Below are 14,434 nucleotides of genomic sequence, written 5' to 3'. Positions count from 1 at the left end.
GCACTGCTTCCTGGAAAGAGAGGAGAAGGTCACATGCTCCTCCCATACCTGGAAGTACTGGGAGTAATATTTTTCTGAGGACTCCCGAAGGGAGTGCAACAATGGTGAGTATCAGCAGGCCTACCGTGAGAATCTGAAGGCCAAAGTGCCATATTCTTTTTGATCTCCAAAAACTGCTCTGACCAATGACGGCTGACCAATGGTTTTCTATTTTGGGGGAGACTTGAACCAGAACTATCACCAAAACTGGACTCACACAAAGCTAATTCGGAGATGAATTTTATAAATAAACGAATCCTGTAGTATATGTTAGACATGGACTCAGAGATGGAAACAAGGGGTTTAATGAATGGAAGGAGATGTCCACATCAGTGAAGGGCACATAGAACCAGAGACCCTCCCTCTGTCCCTGCAAGTTCCTGGATTTGGCACAAGTCCACCTCTACCACCAGGCGGGCTGAAGTCTTTGTTGTGTAGGGTAATGCACATCCCGGATTTGGATAAGAAGTGAGTTTTTTGGCTTATTTTTCGGAGTCGAGGCCCTGAACCATCGATGGTCACTTCCCTACCGAGTCGAAAATGATGCGGTTCTGTTCGGCCTGCTGCTTCTGGTTCTGATTCTTTGCTATCTCGATCATCTGTCGAAGGATGTGAAATGTCAAGTCAATGGAGATCGGAGGGTCTTCTCTCTTCAGGCGGTCGGAGAAGACTTCCAGGAAGGTCCTACCCGATTCCTCTGGCCGGTTCTCCTGGTAAAGGGACTGCAAAACATCAAGGATGGGTGCAAGGTCCTGGACAGTCATTGGGTGGTCAGTGGAAAGAGAACCTTTACTGAGCCTCAGTTGTACACGAGAATCGCCTCGGTTCAACTGTCTCTCCTTCAGAAAGTAGAGAAGAGCCTGATCGCCCTCATTGTTGACTAACCTGTCCAGACTTAACCTCGGCCCTTCAAACAGACCCCTGTCCATGGGCCGGGCTTTGACCTGAGCCGTTACAATCAGGTAGCAGGCGAGGAGCATGAACGGAGCTGCCTTCATGATGGAGTGGCCCCCGGGACCTAGACAAATAAAGGAAAGAGAAAAGACTTTGAGAAGGAGAAGAGATGTAGAGTCGTAAACGGTCGGTCCAACCAAAGTAGATGTCAAGGTGGTAGGTTGAGTCACCCAATAACTCTCATTAACTCTAGGTGGCAGTGCAGGGACAAAGACATCTAGAGCCATGGGGGAACATGTCAAACTGAGCCCCCCCCCCAAGATGAGCATTATGTGTTAGCAAAAAGCACCCCCCCCCCCCCTCAATAAAAAACTTGAGCATTGATCTGTATGCTTACCCCCAAAGAATAATAAATTCCCCCTCCTCCCAGAGAAAATCTGCCCTCCTGCTGAAATTTCCCCTCCCAGCACAAATCTTTGCCCCCTCTCCATCACCCCTTCAAGCACCCCCCCCCCCAAAAAAACACCTCTTTTAGCACAAATCCTCTACCCCTCAAATTTTCCTTCCGAGTACACATTCTCTCCCCCCCACACTTCATATCCTCCCTCCTAGCACAAATTGTCCCCCTAGCACAAAACCCTTCCAATCATATCTACTAGCACAAATACCCCTCCCTCATAAAAATTTCTCCTCCTTGCACAAATCCCCTCTACCATATCACTCCTACTAGCACAAATCCTTTGGTCCCAAAGGTCCCAAAGTCAATGGGATAACATTGTTTGTTTCAGTGGGAGTAATTGTGCCCCATTGTTGGTGTCAGTGTGGATGGGTCTCCATTTCAAATAGTATCATTACTAGGCAGAGCTCTGCCCTGGGATTGACACAATACATATGTACTCATCACTGGAACTTAGGGGGTCAAGCCCAAGTGCTATACCCAGTATATGAATATAAAGACTGTACACAATTCTACACGGAGGTATCCCAGACAAATGGGTACGGAGTATCTATTGTGTATTGCAATCAGGGAGTCAACATTCCGTTAATATAATCTAACAGAGAAGACAGAAGTTTACAGGTAGATGACCCCCCCCCCCCCCTATAACATTAAGCTCTACCTCTCCTTCTACAACCTTAGATAAGTACCCTATTATATACTTCCTCTACCTCCTCCTTCTACAGCCCTATAGATAAGTACCGAATATACATCCTCTACCCCTCCTTCTACAGCCCTATAGATAAGTACCCAATATACCTCCTCTACATCTCCTTCTACAGCCCTATAGATAAGTACCCCATATACCTCCTCTACCCCTCCTTCTACAGCCCTATAGATAAGTACCCAATATACCTCCTCTACATCTCCTTCTACAGCCCTATAGATAAGTACCCCATATACCTCCTCTACCCCTCCTTCTACTGCCCTATAGATAAGTACCCCATAAACCTCCTCTACATCTCCTTCTACAGCCCTATAGATAAGTACCGAATATACATCTTCTACCCCTCCTTCTACAACCCTAGATAAGTACCCTATAGACCTCCTCTACCTCTCCTTCTACAGCCCTATAGATAAGTACCCAATATACCTCCTCTACATCTCCTTCTACAGCCCTATAGATAAGTACCCCATATACCTCTTCTACCCCTCCTTCTACAGCCCTATAGATAAGTACCCCATAAACCTCCTCTACATCTCCTTCTACAGCCCTATAGATAAGTACCGAATATACATCCTCTACCCCTCCTTCTACAACCCTAGATAAGTACCCTATAGACCTCCTCTACCTCTCCTTCTACAGCCCTATAGATAAGTACCCAATATACCTCCTCTACATCTCCTTCTACAGCCCTATAGATAAGTACCCCATATACCTCTTCTACCCCTCCTTCTACAGCCCTATAGATAAGTACCCCATAAACCTCCTCTACATCTCCTTCTACAGCCCTATAGATAAGTACCGAATATACATCCTCTACCCCTCCTTCTACAACCCTAGATAAGTACCCTATAGACCTCCTCTACCTCTCCTTCTACAGCCCTATAGATAAGTACCCAATATACCTCCTCTACATCTCCTTCTACAGCCCTATAGATAAGTACCCCATATACCTCTTCTACCCCTCCTTCTACAGCCCTATAGATAAGTACCCCATAAACCTCCTCTACATCTCCTTCTACAGCCCTATAAATAAGTACCCCATAAACCTCCTCTACACCTCCTTCTGCATCCCTATAGATAAAAAAACCCCTATACCTCCTCTACCCTCCATCTACAGCCCTATAGATAAGTACCCCATATACCTCCTCTACCCTCCATCTACAGCCCTATAGATAAGTACCCCATATACCTCCTCTATCCCTCCTTCTACAGCCTTATAGATAAGTACCCCATATACCTTCTCTACATCTCCTTCTACAGCCCTATAAATAAGTACCCTATATACCTCCTCTACATCTCCTTCTACAGCCTTATAGATAAGTACCCTATATACCTCCTCTATCCCTCCTTCTACAGCCCTATAAATAAGTACCCCATATACCTCCTCTACATCTCCTTATACAGCCCTATAGATAAATACCCCATATACCTCCTCTACATCTCCTTCTACAGCCCTATAGATAAGTACCCCATATACCTCCTCTACATCTCCTTCTACAGCCCTATAGATACGTAACCCATATACCTCCTCTACTACTCCATCTACAGCCCTATAGATAAGTACCCCATATACCTCCTCTACCCTCCATCTACAGCCCTATAGATAAGTACCCCATATACCTCCTCTATCCCTCCTTTTACAGCCCTAGCTAAGAACCCTATACAGTATACCCCTTCTACCCCTCCTTCTACAGTATGTCCCTAAAGGTAAGTACCCTATCTACCTCCTCTACCCCTCCTTCTAAAGCCTTGGATAAGTACCCTATATACCTCCTCTACCTCTCTCCTCCTACAGCCCTAGATAACTACCCTATATATACATCTTCTGCCACCACTCCTACAGCCCTAGATATGTATTCTATATACCTCCTCTACACCTCCATCTACAGCCCTATAGATAAGTAACATATATACCTCTACATCTCCTTCTACAGCCCTAGATAAGTACTCTATATACATTTTTCTTCAACAGCCCTATAGATAAGTACCCCATATGTCTCTTCTAACCTTCCTTCTACAGCGCTAGATATGTATCTATATGCCTCCCCTACCTCCTCCTTTTACAACCAAATATAAGTACCCTATATACCACCTTCTTCTACAGCCCCACAGAGAAGCACCCCATACCACCAAACATCTCCTTTACCTCCTCCATATACAGCCATATAGCTACCTACCACACCTTCCTACATCTCCTCCTTCTACAGCCCTATAGAGAAGCACCCCATACCCCCAAACATCTCCTTTACCTCCTCCATATACAGCCATATAGCTACCTACCACACCTTCCTACATCTCCTCCTTCTACAGCCCTATAGAGAAGCACCCCATACCCCCAAACATCTCCTTTACCTCCTCCATATACAGCCATATAGCTACCTACCACACCTTCCTACATCTCCTCCTTCTACAGCCCTATAGAGAAGCACCCCATACCCCCAAACATCTCCTTTACCTCCTCCATATACAGCCATATAGCTACCTACCACACCTTCCTACATCTCCTCCTTCTACAGCCCTATAGATAAATACCCACACCTCAATATACCTTCTCTTCTTGCTCCTTATACGGCCCTAGATAAGTACCCCACACACACAAACACCTCCTCTATCACCCCTTCTACAATCCTAGATAAGTACCCCACACCCCCATTCAACCACTCTTACTACTCCTCCAATCCTAAGGATAAGCACCCCACACCCCTATACAACCAATCTTACTACTCCTCCAATCCTAAGGATAAGCACCCCACATCACCCATACACCTCCTCTTTCCACTCACCCTACAGCCTTAGATAAGAACCCCATATACCTCCTCCCCCTCCTTCTTTAACAGCCTTAGATAAGTGCTCGTTATACTTCCTCCTCCTCCTACTTTTACAGCCATAGATAAGTACCCCCACATTCCTATATAGCCTTTCCCCGCCCTTCTTTCTACAGTCAAGGATAAATACCCCACACCCCAATACGCCCCATCTTCCTTTTTCTTGCACAGCCCTAAATAAGTACCCTTTAAAACCATTCTCCCTCCCCTTTCTCCTGTTTTTACAAAACTAGATAAGTACCCCTTGCCCATTCAACCTCTCTTTTAAGCTTCTTTCACGGCCCTAGATAAGTATCCCCCCCCCCCCCCCCCAAACACTCGCTCTTGCATCTCTTTATACAGCTGTAAATAAGTACCCCTCACCCCTATATACCCTTTCTTTCTTTCTTTCTCTTCTCTTACAACCCAAGATGAGTACCTTACACCCCCATATACACCCTCTTTCGTTTGCTTCTACAGTCCTAGATAAATACCCCACATCTCTATACATACCCTCTTCCTCCACAATGTACAACCATAGGTGAGTACCCCACTCTCCCATACTTCTCCCTTCTTCTACAGCCCTAGATAAATACCCCACATCTCTCTACACCCCCTCTTCCTCCTCCATGTACAACCATAGGTGAGAACCCCACTTTCCCATACTTCTCCCTTCTTCTACAGCCCTAGATAAATACCCCACATCTCTCTACATCACCTCCTCCATGTACAACCATAGATGAGTACCCCACTCTCCCATACTTCACCCTTCTTCTACAGCCCTAGATAAATACCCCACATCTCTCTATATCACCTCCTCCATGTACAACCATAGGTGAGTACCCCACTCTCCCATACTTCACCCTTCGTCTACAGCCCTAGATAAATACCCCACATCTCTCTACACCCCCTCCTCCTTCTCCATGTACAACCATAGATGAGTACCCCACTCTCCCATAATTCACCCTTCTTTTACAGCCCTAGATAAAGACCCCACATCTCTATACATCCCCTCCTCCTTCTCTATTTACAACCATAGATGAGTACCCGACTCTCCCATACTTCACCCTTCTTTTACAGCCCTAGATAAATACCCCACATCTATATACATCCCCTCTTCCTCTTCCATCTACAACCATAGGTGAGTACCCCACTCTCCCATAATTCACCCTTCTTTTACAGCCCTAGATAAAGACCCCACATGTCTATACATCCCCTCTTCCTCCTTCATTTACAACCATAGATGAGTACCCGACTCTCCCATACTTCACCCTTCTTCTACAGCCCTAGATAAGTACCCCACATCTCTATACATACCTTCTTCCTCCTCCATTTACAACCATAGGTGAGTACCCCACTCTCCCATACTTCACCCTTCTTCTACAGCCCTAGATAAATACCCCATACATCCTTTCTTCCTCCTCCTTCAACAGCCCTAGATAAGTACCCCAAATCCCCTTATACTCATTCTATCTCTTCCTTCTGCCTCTCTGAGAGTTCTAAATAATTACCTCAAGCACTCATACACCCCGGTTCCTCCTCCTTTTGCTCCACAGAGTCATAGATAATTACCCCACACCCTCCTTTCCTCTCCTTCTGCCCCCTAGAGAGTCCTGGATAAGAGCCCCAACCCCCTATGCAGCCCCTCTTCCTCCTCATTCTGCACCCTAGACTCCTCTTCCCTCTTGGCTCCCATCCCTCCTATGTTACCTGGGTGTGGAGGCTGGAAGGCAGGATGGTCCCCAGGTGCAGGAGAAGCAGAGAGGTAGACAGGTGCAGGAGAAGCAGGCAGGTAGATATGTGCAGGCAGGTAGACAGGTGCAGGCAGGCAGACAGGTGCAGGAGGGATGAGGTCGGTGTGCAGCCAGTCAGTGAGAAAGTTGTGATCCAGATGAAGATAAGATCAGGATAGACAGGTAGTGAGCTCTGCTCTCTCCTCCCCACTTATATATTAGAATTCTCCCACACTGACGTCACAGCTCTGAGCATCATCCGTCATCACCTCACCGACTGACTGCACACCGGGGAGTCACCGCATCATACCCCCCCACCCTCCTCCATACATCTAATCAGAGTCATCTCTACATATCTGATCACAAAGTCTGCCAGGGGACAGAGGAGAGGAGACGCGGGGGCTCCAGAGTCTGAGACTCCCCAGAGGAGCCAGAGACCTCCCTGGAGGAGACAAGACAGGGACCCCAAAGACTTAGACCCCCAGAGGAGAGGAGACAGTGACCCTAGAGACTGGGACTCCCCAGAGGAGAGGAGACAGTGACCCTAGAGACTGGGACTCCCCAGAGGAGAGGAGACAGAGACCCCAAAGACTGAGACCCCCCCAGAGGAGTGGAGACAGTGACCCTAGAGACTAGGACTCCGCAGAGGAGAGGAGACAGGGACAACAGAGACTGAGACTCCCCAGAGGAGCCAGAGACCTCCCTGGAGGAGACAAGACAGGGACCCCAAAGACTGAGACCCCCCAGAGGAGAGGAGACAGTGACCCTAGAGACTGAGACTCCCCAGAGGAGAGGAGACAGTGACCCTAGAGACTGGGACCCCCCAGAGGAGAGGAGACAGTGACCCTAGAGACTGGGACCCCCCAGAGGAGAGGAGACAGTGACCCTAGAGACTGGGACCCCCCAGAGGAGAGGAGACAGTGACCCTAGAGTAAGGTGACCAGATTTTTAAAATGAAATCCGGGGACATATTTTTTGTTTACTAGTAATGGCAACAATCAGCACTCTCTGCCCGTCGCCACCCGCCTCACAGCCCCTCAAGTCTTATGCCGGCTTTAAAAAAAAAGACATTTTCAGCATGTCCAAAAAACAAAGTTTTTCCAACTTCATCATTAAAAACGATGTTGCCCACACACCATCGTTTTAAAAAAATGATGAATAAAGCGCGATAACGTACAACACGTACGACGGCACTCTGAAGGGGGGAAGTTCTATTCGCCTTTGGGCTGCTTTAGCTGATTCCTTGTTAGTAAAAGACGATTCGCGCTTTTTTGTCTGTTACAGGGTGATGAATGTGCTTACTCCATTATGAATGGTAGTTTTACCTGAACGAGCGCTCCCGTCTCATAACTCACTTCTGACATTGCGTCGGTTTAAAACGTCGTTTTAGCCCACACACGATCATTTTTTACAACCCGAAAAACGACATTTTAAAGAACGACATAAATAAATGCAGCATGTTCGAATTTTTTTCTTTTACGTTTTTCAGAAGCCGAAAAATGATGTGAAGCCCACACACGATCATTTTAAATTACGTTTTTAAAAATGTATTTTTTTTTTCATGCCGAAAAACGACCGTGTGTACGCAGCATTACTCTTCAGGCCTCGGCTACTACTGGATGGGGAGCGGAGGAAGATCACTCCGCCAGGGAAGGCAAGGAGATAGGCAGTTGGCTGGCCAGGATTTGAGCCAAGGCAGAAGAACATGCAAGCGAAGCTGAATGGGCATGCGCCCAAAACTGAAGAAATATTCCCTCCGCTCCGACCAACACATGATCATCAGAAAGGGGCACAGATAATGGGAAAAATACAACCCCCCTATGCTAGTAGGCACGGTGAAGCGGGGTGTGTAATTCAATTTTTTTTATTTTAATTCTGCACTGTCTGTCTTTGAAATTGCCCCTGCCCCCTATTAATCCAATCTGGGGACAAAACCAGGGACAGACTTGTTCCGGGGACAGTGTCCTCAATCAGGGGACTGTCCCCTGAAACTGGGGATGTCTGGTCACCCTACCCTAGAGACTGAGACTCCCCAGAGGAGAGGAGACAGTGACCCTAGAGACTGGGACTCCCCAGAGGAGAGGAGACAGGGACCCTAGAGACTGGGACTCCCCAGAGGAGAGGAGACAGGGACCCTAGAGACTGGGACTCCCCAGAGGAGAGGAGACAGGGACCCTAGAGACTGGGACTCCCCACAGGAGAGGAGACAGGGACCCTAGAGACTGGGACTCCCCAGAGGAAAGGAGACAGTGACCCTAGAGACTGGGACTCCCCAGAGTAGAGGAGACAGGGACCCTAGAGACTGGGACTCCCCAGAGGAGAGGAGACAGGGACCCTAGAGACTGGGACTCCCCACAGGAGAGGAGACAGGGACCCTAGAGACTGGGACTCCCCAGAGGAGAGGAGACAGTGACCCTAGAGACTGGGACCCCCCAGAGGAGAGGAGACAGGGACCCTAGAGACTGAGACTCCCCAGAGGAGAGGAGACAGTGACCCTAGAGACTGAGACTCCCCAGAGGAGAGGAGACAGTGACCCTAGAGACTGGGACTCCCCAGAGGAGAGGAGACAGGGACAACAGAGACTGAGACTCCCCAGAGGAGAGGAGACAGGGACCCTAGAGACTGGGACTCCCCAGAGGAGAGGAGACAGTGACCCTAGAGACTGGGACTCCCCAGAGGAGAGGAGACAGGGACCCTAGAGACTGGGACTCCCCAGAGGAGAGGAGACAGTGATCCTAGAGACTGGGACTCCCCAGAGGAGAGGAGACAGGGACCCTAGAGACTGGGACTCCCCAGAGGAGAGGAGACAGTGACCCTAGAGACTGGGACTCCCCAGAGGAGAGGAGACAGGGACCCTAGAGACTGGGACTCCCCAGAGGAGAGGAAACAGTGACCCTAGAGACTGGGACTCCCCAGAGGAGAGGAGACAGTGACCCTAGAGACTGGGACCCCCCAGAGGAGAGGAGACAGGGACCCTAGAGACTGAGACTCCCCAGAGGAGAGGAGACAGTGACCCTAGAGACTGGGACTCCCCAGAGGAGAGGAGACAGGGACCCTAGAGACTGGGACTCCCCAGAGGAGAGGAGACAGTGATCCTAGAGACTGGGACTCCCCAGAGGAGAGGAGACAGTGACCCTAGAGACTGGGACTCCCCAGAGGAGAGGAGACAGGGACCCTAGAGACTGGGACTCCCCAGAGGAGAGGAGACAGTGACCCTAGAGACTGGGACTCCCCAGAGGAGAGGAGACAGAGACCCCAAAGACTGAGACCCCCCCAGAGGAGTGGAGACAGTGACCCTAGAGACTAGGACTCCGCAGAGGAGAGGAGACAGGGACAACAGAGACTGAGACTCCCCAGAGGAGCCAGAGACCTCCCTGGAGGAGACAAGACAGGGACCCCAAAGACTGAGACCCCCCAGAGGAGAGGAGACAGTGACCCTAGAGACTGAGACTCCCCAGAGGAGAGGAGACAGGGACCCTAGAGACTGAGACTCCCCAGAGGAGAGGAGACAGGGACCCTAGAGACTGAGACTCCCCAGAGGAGAGGAGACAGGGACCCTAGAGACTGAGACTCCCCAGAGGAGAGGAGACAGGGACCCTAGAGACTGGGACTCCCCAGAGGAGAGGAGACAGGGACCCTAGAGACTGAGACTCCCCAGAGGAGAGGAGACAGTGACCCTAGAGACTGAGACTCCCCAGAGGAGAGGAGACAGGGACCCTAGAGACTGGGACTCCCCACAGGAGAGGAGACAGGGACCCTAGAGACTGGGACTCCCCAGAGGAGAGGAGACAGTGACCCTAGAGACTGGGACTCCCCAGAGTAGAGGAGACAGGGACCCTAGAGACTGGGACTCCCCAGAGGAGAGGAGACAGGGACCCTAGAGACTGGGACTCCCCAGAGGAGAGGAGACAGGGACCCTAGAGACTGGGACTCCCCAGAGGAGAGGAGACAGTGACCCTAGAGACTGGGACTCCCCAGAGTAGAGGAGACAGGGACCCTAGAGACTGGGACTCCCCAGAGGAGAGGAGACAGGGACCCTAGAGACTGGGACTCCCCAGAGGAGAGGAGACAGAGACCTCAAAGACTGAGACCCCCCAGAGGAGAGGAGACAGTGACCCTAGAGACTGGGACTCCCCAGAGGAGAGGAGACAGAGACCTCAAAGACTGAGACCCTCCCAGAGGAGAGGAGACAGTGACCCTAGAGACTGAGACCCCCCAGAGGAGAGGAGACAGTGACCCTAGAGACTGGGACTCCCCAGAGGAGAGGAGACAGGGACAACAGAGACTGAGACTCCCCAGAGGAGAGAAGACCCTAGACACTGAGACCCCCCATGGCACAGTGGCGACAACTTTATGGCACAGTGGCTGCGTGCTTGATGGGCACAGTGGCGGAAATTGATGGGCAGAGTGGCGGCAATTGATGGGCACAGTGCGGCTGCAATTGATGGTTTTTTTTTTTCGTTTGTTTGCCCCCCCCCCCCCAAAAAAAATAATTATAATAAAAAATGTGTAATATTAACCCTTTTCCGCCGAGCGTACGCATATATGCGTCCTCGGCTTTCGGGCATCATTCCGGTACCGTTGTTTAGAGCCGGTTATTGGCTATTCAGGCATAACAAACGATGCGGCTAAAACCCGCTCGGTTTCCCACTGCCTCTCGCCGCTCTGACCGGGCCTCCCACCGGGAGACCCGATCCTCGATCCGGCGCCTCCAGTGTCCAGGCGCAAATGGCTTTGATTCAGTCTCTGCAATGTAAACACGGAAGCAACGTCATGACGTCACTTCCGGGTTTCTCGGCTGCCAATGGCGCCGGATTTTAAAAAGTACACAGTATTCAAAATCGCCATTTTCGGCGATCTGAATACTTTGAAGTGCAAAGGAGGGACCCCCGATCCCTCCATAAAGAGTACCTGTCACCACCTATTAGGCCCCATACACACGATAGAATCCATCCGCTGAAAAATCCCAGCGAATGGGTTTCAGCGCATAGATCCTATGGTGTGTACACTCCAGCGGATCTGTTTCCGCGGATATTTATCCCCTGGGATGGATTTCCAGCGGATAAATATTTGATGACATGCTATCAAATCTATCCGCTGGAATCCATCCCAACGGATGGATCCGCTGGTCTGTACAGACTCACCGGATCCATCCGTCCGAAGGAATCCCCGCATGCGTCGTAATGATTCGACGCATGCGTGGAATTCCTTATATGACAGCGTCGCGCACGTCGCCGCGTCATAATCGCGGCGACGGCGCGACACGTCATCGCCAGAGGATTTTGGCGCGGATTTCGATTCGATGGTGAGTACACTCCATCGCATTGGAACCGTATCCGCGGATAAATCCTCTCGTGTGTATGGGGCCTTACTGTCACAAGGGATGTTTACATTCCTTGTGACAGCAATAAAAGTGATCAAAATGTAAAAAAAAAACACAATTTAATATTATAAAAATAAATAAAATGAATAAGAAAAAAGAAAAAACTTTTAAAGCGCCCCCCCTCCCCGCCAGCTCGCGCAACAAAGAAAATGCATACGGAAGTCACGCCCGCATATGAAAACGGTGTTCAAATCACACATGTGAGGTATCGCCGCGATCGTCAGAGCGAGAGCAATAATTCTAGCACTAGACCTCCTCTGTAACTCTAACCTGGTAACCGTAAAAAAAAGTTTAAAGCGTCTCCTATGGAGATTTTTAGGTACCGTAGTTTGTCGCCATTCCTCGAGTGCGTGCAATTTATAAAGCGTGACATGTTGGGTATCTATTTACTCGGCGTAACATCATCTTTCACATTATACAAAAAAATTGGGCTAACTTTAATTTTTTCATTTTTTTTTTAAATCATGAAAATACATTTGTTCCCAAAAAGTTGCGTTTAAAACACCGCCGCACAAATACCGTATGACATAAAATATTGCAACAATCGCCATTTTATTCTCTATATTCTCTGCTAAAATATATATATATATATATATATATATATATATATATATATATAATGTTTGGGGGTTCTAAATAATTTTCTAGCAAAAAATACGGATTTTAACGTGTAAACACCAATAGCTAGATTCAGAGAGACTTAGGCTGGCGTATCAGTAGATACGCCAGCCTAAGTCAGAATTTGCGTCGGTGCTAATTTAAGCATATTCTGGTAACCAGATACGCTTAAATTAGGCTCAGATACGAGCGGCGTAAGTGTCTTACACCCTCGTATCCTAAAGTGTAATTTTTAGGCTGACCGCTAGGTGGCGCTTCCATTGCGGTCGGGGTAGAATATGTAAATCAGTAGATACGCCTATTCACGAACGTACGCGCGGCCGATGCAGTACAGATACACCGTTTACGTAACGCATTATCAGGCCTAAAGTTATTCCATCAAATAGATGGAATAGTAATGTTAAGTATGGCCGTCGTTCCCGCGTCGAAATTCGAAAATTTTACGTAGTTTGCGTAAGTCGTCCGTGAATTAGGGATTTACGTCGTTTACATCCACGTTGAAATCAATAGGACCGTGCGGCGGACTTAGCCGCAGTGCACACTGGGAAATGTAGGCGCACGGCGCATGCGCCGTTCCAAAAAAACGTCAATCACGTCGGGTCAAGCCTAAGTATCATAAAACACGCCCCCTCAGCCTAATTAGAATTAGCCGCCCTTACGCCCGCCCGCTTTAGGCTACGCCGCCGTAACTTAGCAGGCAAGTACATTGGGAATCATGTAATTGCCTCACTAACTTACGGCGGCGTAGCCTAAATGCCATAAGCTACGCCGCCGCAAGTATGCGCTCGCCATCCTGAATCTAGCTATAAATGTCAGAAATAGGCTTAGTCATGAAAAGGATAATAATAATAATAATCATCATCATCATCATAAACATACAAAAAGCACTGAACCTGAAGGCAGCCAAATGACCGCACACATTTGGGCCCGGATTCAGAGAGCAATTGCGCCTGCGTAACCATAGTTACGCAGCGCAATTTCTTACTTGCGCCGGCGTAACGAATGCTCCTGATTCAGGAACCTCGTTACGCCGACTGCAGCCTAAGATATGCGTGGCATAAGGCTCTTATGCCCGCATATCTTAGGCTGCATTCTTGCGATGGCCGCTAGGTGGCGTTCCCGTTGTGCTCAGCGTATAGTATACAAATTGCATACTAACGCCGATTCACAACGTTACGCGAGCCCTGTGTAGGCATGTGCATTTCGTTTCGTTCCGAATCGAAATTCGGACGAATTTTTCATTATTCGGACATTCGGATGCATACGAATTCCCGAATTGCAATATTAATGAATTTACCGAATCCGAACGAACGTTTTCGATTCCGAATCGAAAACCCGCGGACGAAATTCGATCGGAATTCGAAAAAAATAAAAAATAAATTCGATCGGAATTCTAAAAAAAATAAAATAAATTTGAATATAATTCGAAAATGAATTCTATTCGAAAAGAGACTATTTGTTTTCGAATCTGGTCGAAATATTTTCGAATTTGACCTGATTTTTCGAAATTCGGTCGAAAACGAACGAATTCCGAAAACGAATTTAACACATGTAACGAATCTAACTTAACGAAATTAATTAAATAACGAATTAAAACGAAACGAAACAAATTTTTCCCTTTTGCACATGCCTAGCCCTGCGTACGCAGTTTACGTCGTTTGCGTACGGCGGTTTTCGCGTAATAGCAGGGGCAGCCAATGTTACGTATACCCGTCGTTCCCGCGTCGCGAATTAAAAATTTAACGTCGTTTGCGTAAGTGAATCGCGAATGGCGCTGGACGCCATTCACGTTCACTTTGA

At 48.5% G+C, this 14,434-nt stretch overlaps 1 protein-coding gene across 1 annotated transcript; it reads right to left on the bottom strand.

Annotated features, from left to right (window-relative positions):
* Positions 1–263: 263 nt before the first annotated feature.
* Positions 264–6,833, bottom strand: UCN (urocortin). The gene is made up of 2 exons (XM_040348013.1): positions 6,611–6,833; positions 264–1,057 (listed from the first exon to the last, which is right to left on the bottom strand). Exon 2 carries the CDS (start codon positions 1,035–1,037, stop codon positions 558–560), a length of 480 nt encoding a protein of 159 aa, XP_040203947.1. The 5' UTR covers positions 1,038–1,057; positions 6,611–6,833; the 3' UTR covers positions 264–557.
* Positions 6,834–14,434: the final 7,601 nt, after the last annotated feature.

The sequence above is a fragment of the Rana temporaria genome, chromosome 4, assembly GCF_905171775.1.
Source record: "Rana temporaria chromosome 4, aRanTem1.1, whole genome shotgun sequence".
Lineage (NCBI taxonomy): Eukaryota > Metazoa > Chordata > Amphibia > Anura > Ranidae > Rana > Rana temporaria.
This window is presented reverse-complemented; position numbering and strand designations above follow the sequence as displayed.

Excerpts from the sequence above, each read along its gene's own strand:
- UCN (XM_040348013.1), bottom strand. The coding sequence starts at position 1,037 with ATGAAGGCAGCTCCGTTCATGCTCCTCGCCTGCTACCTGATTGTAACG.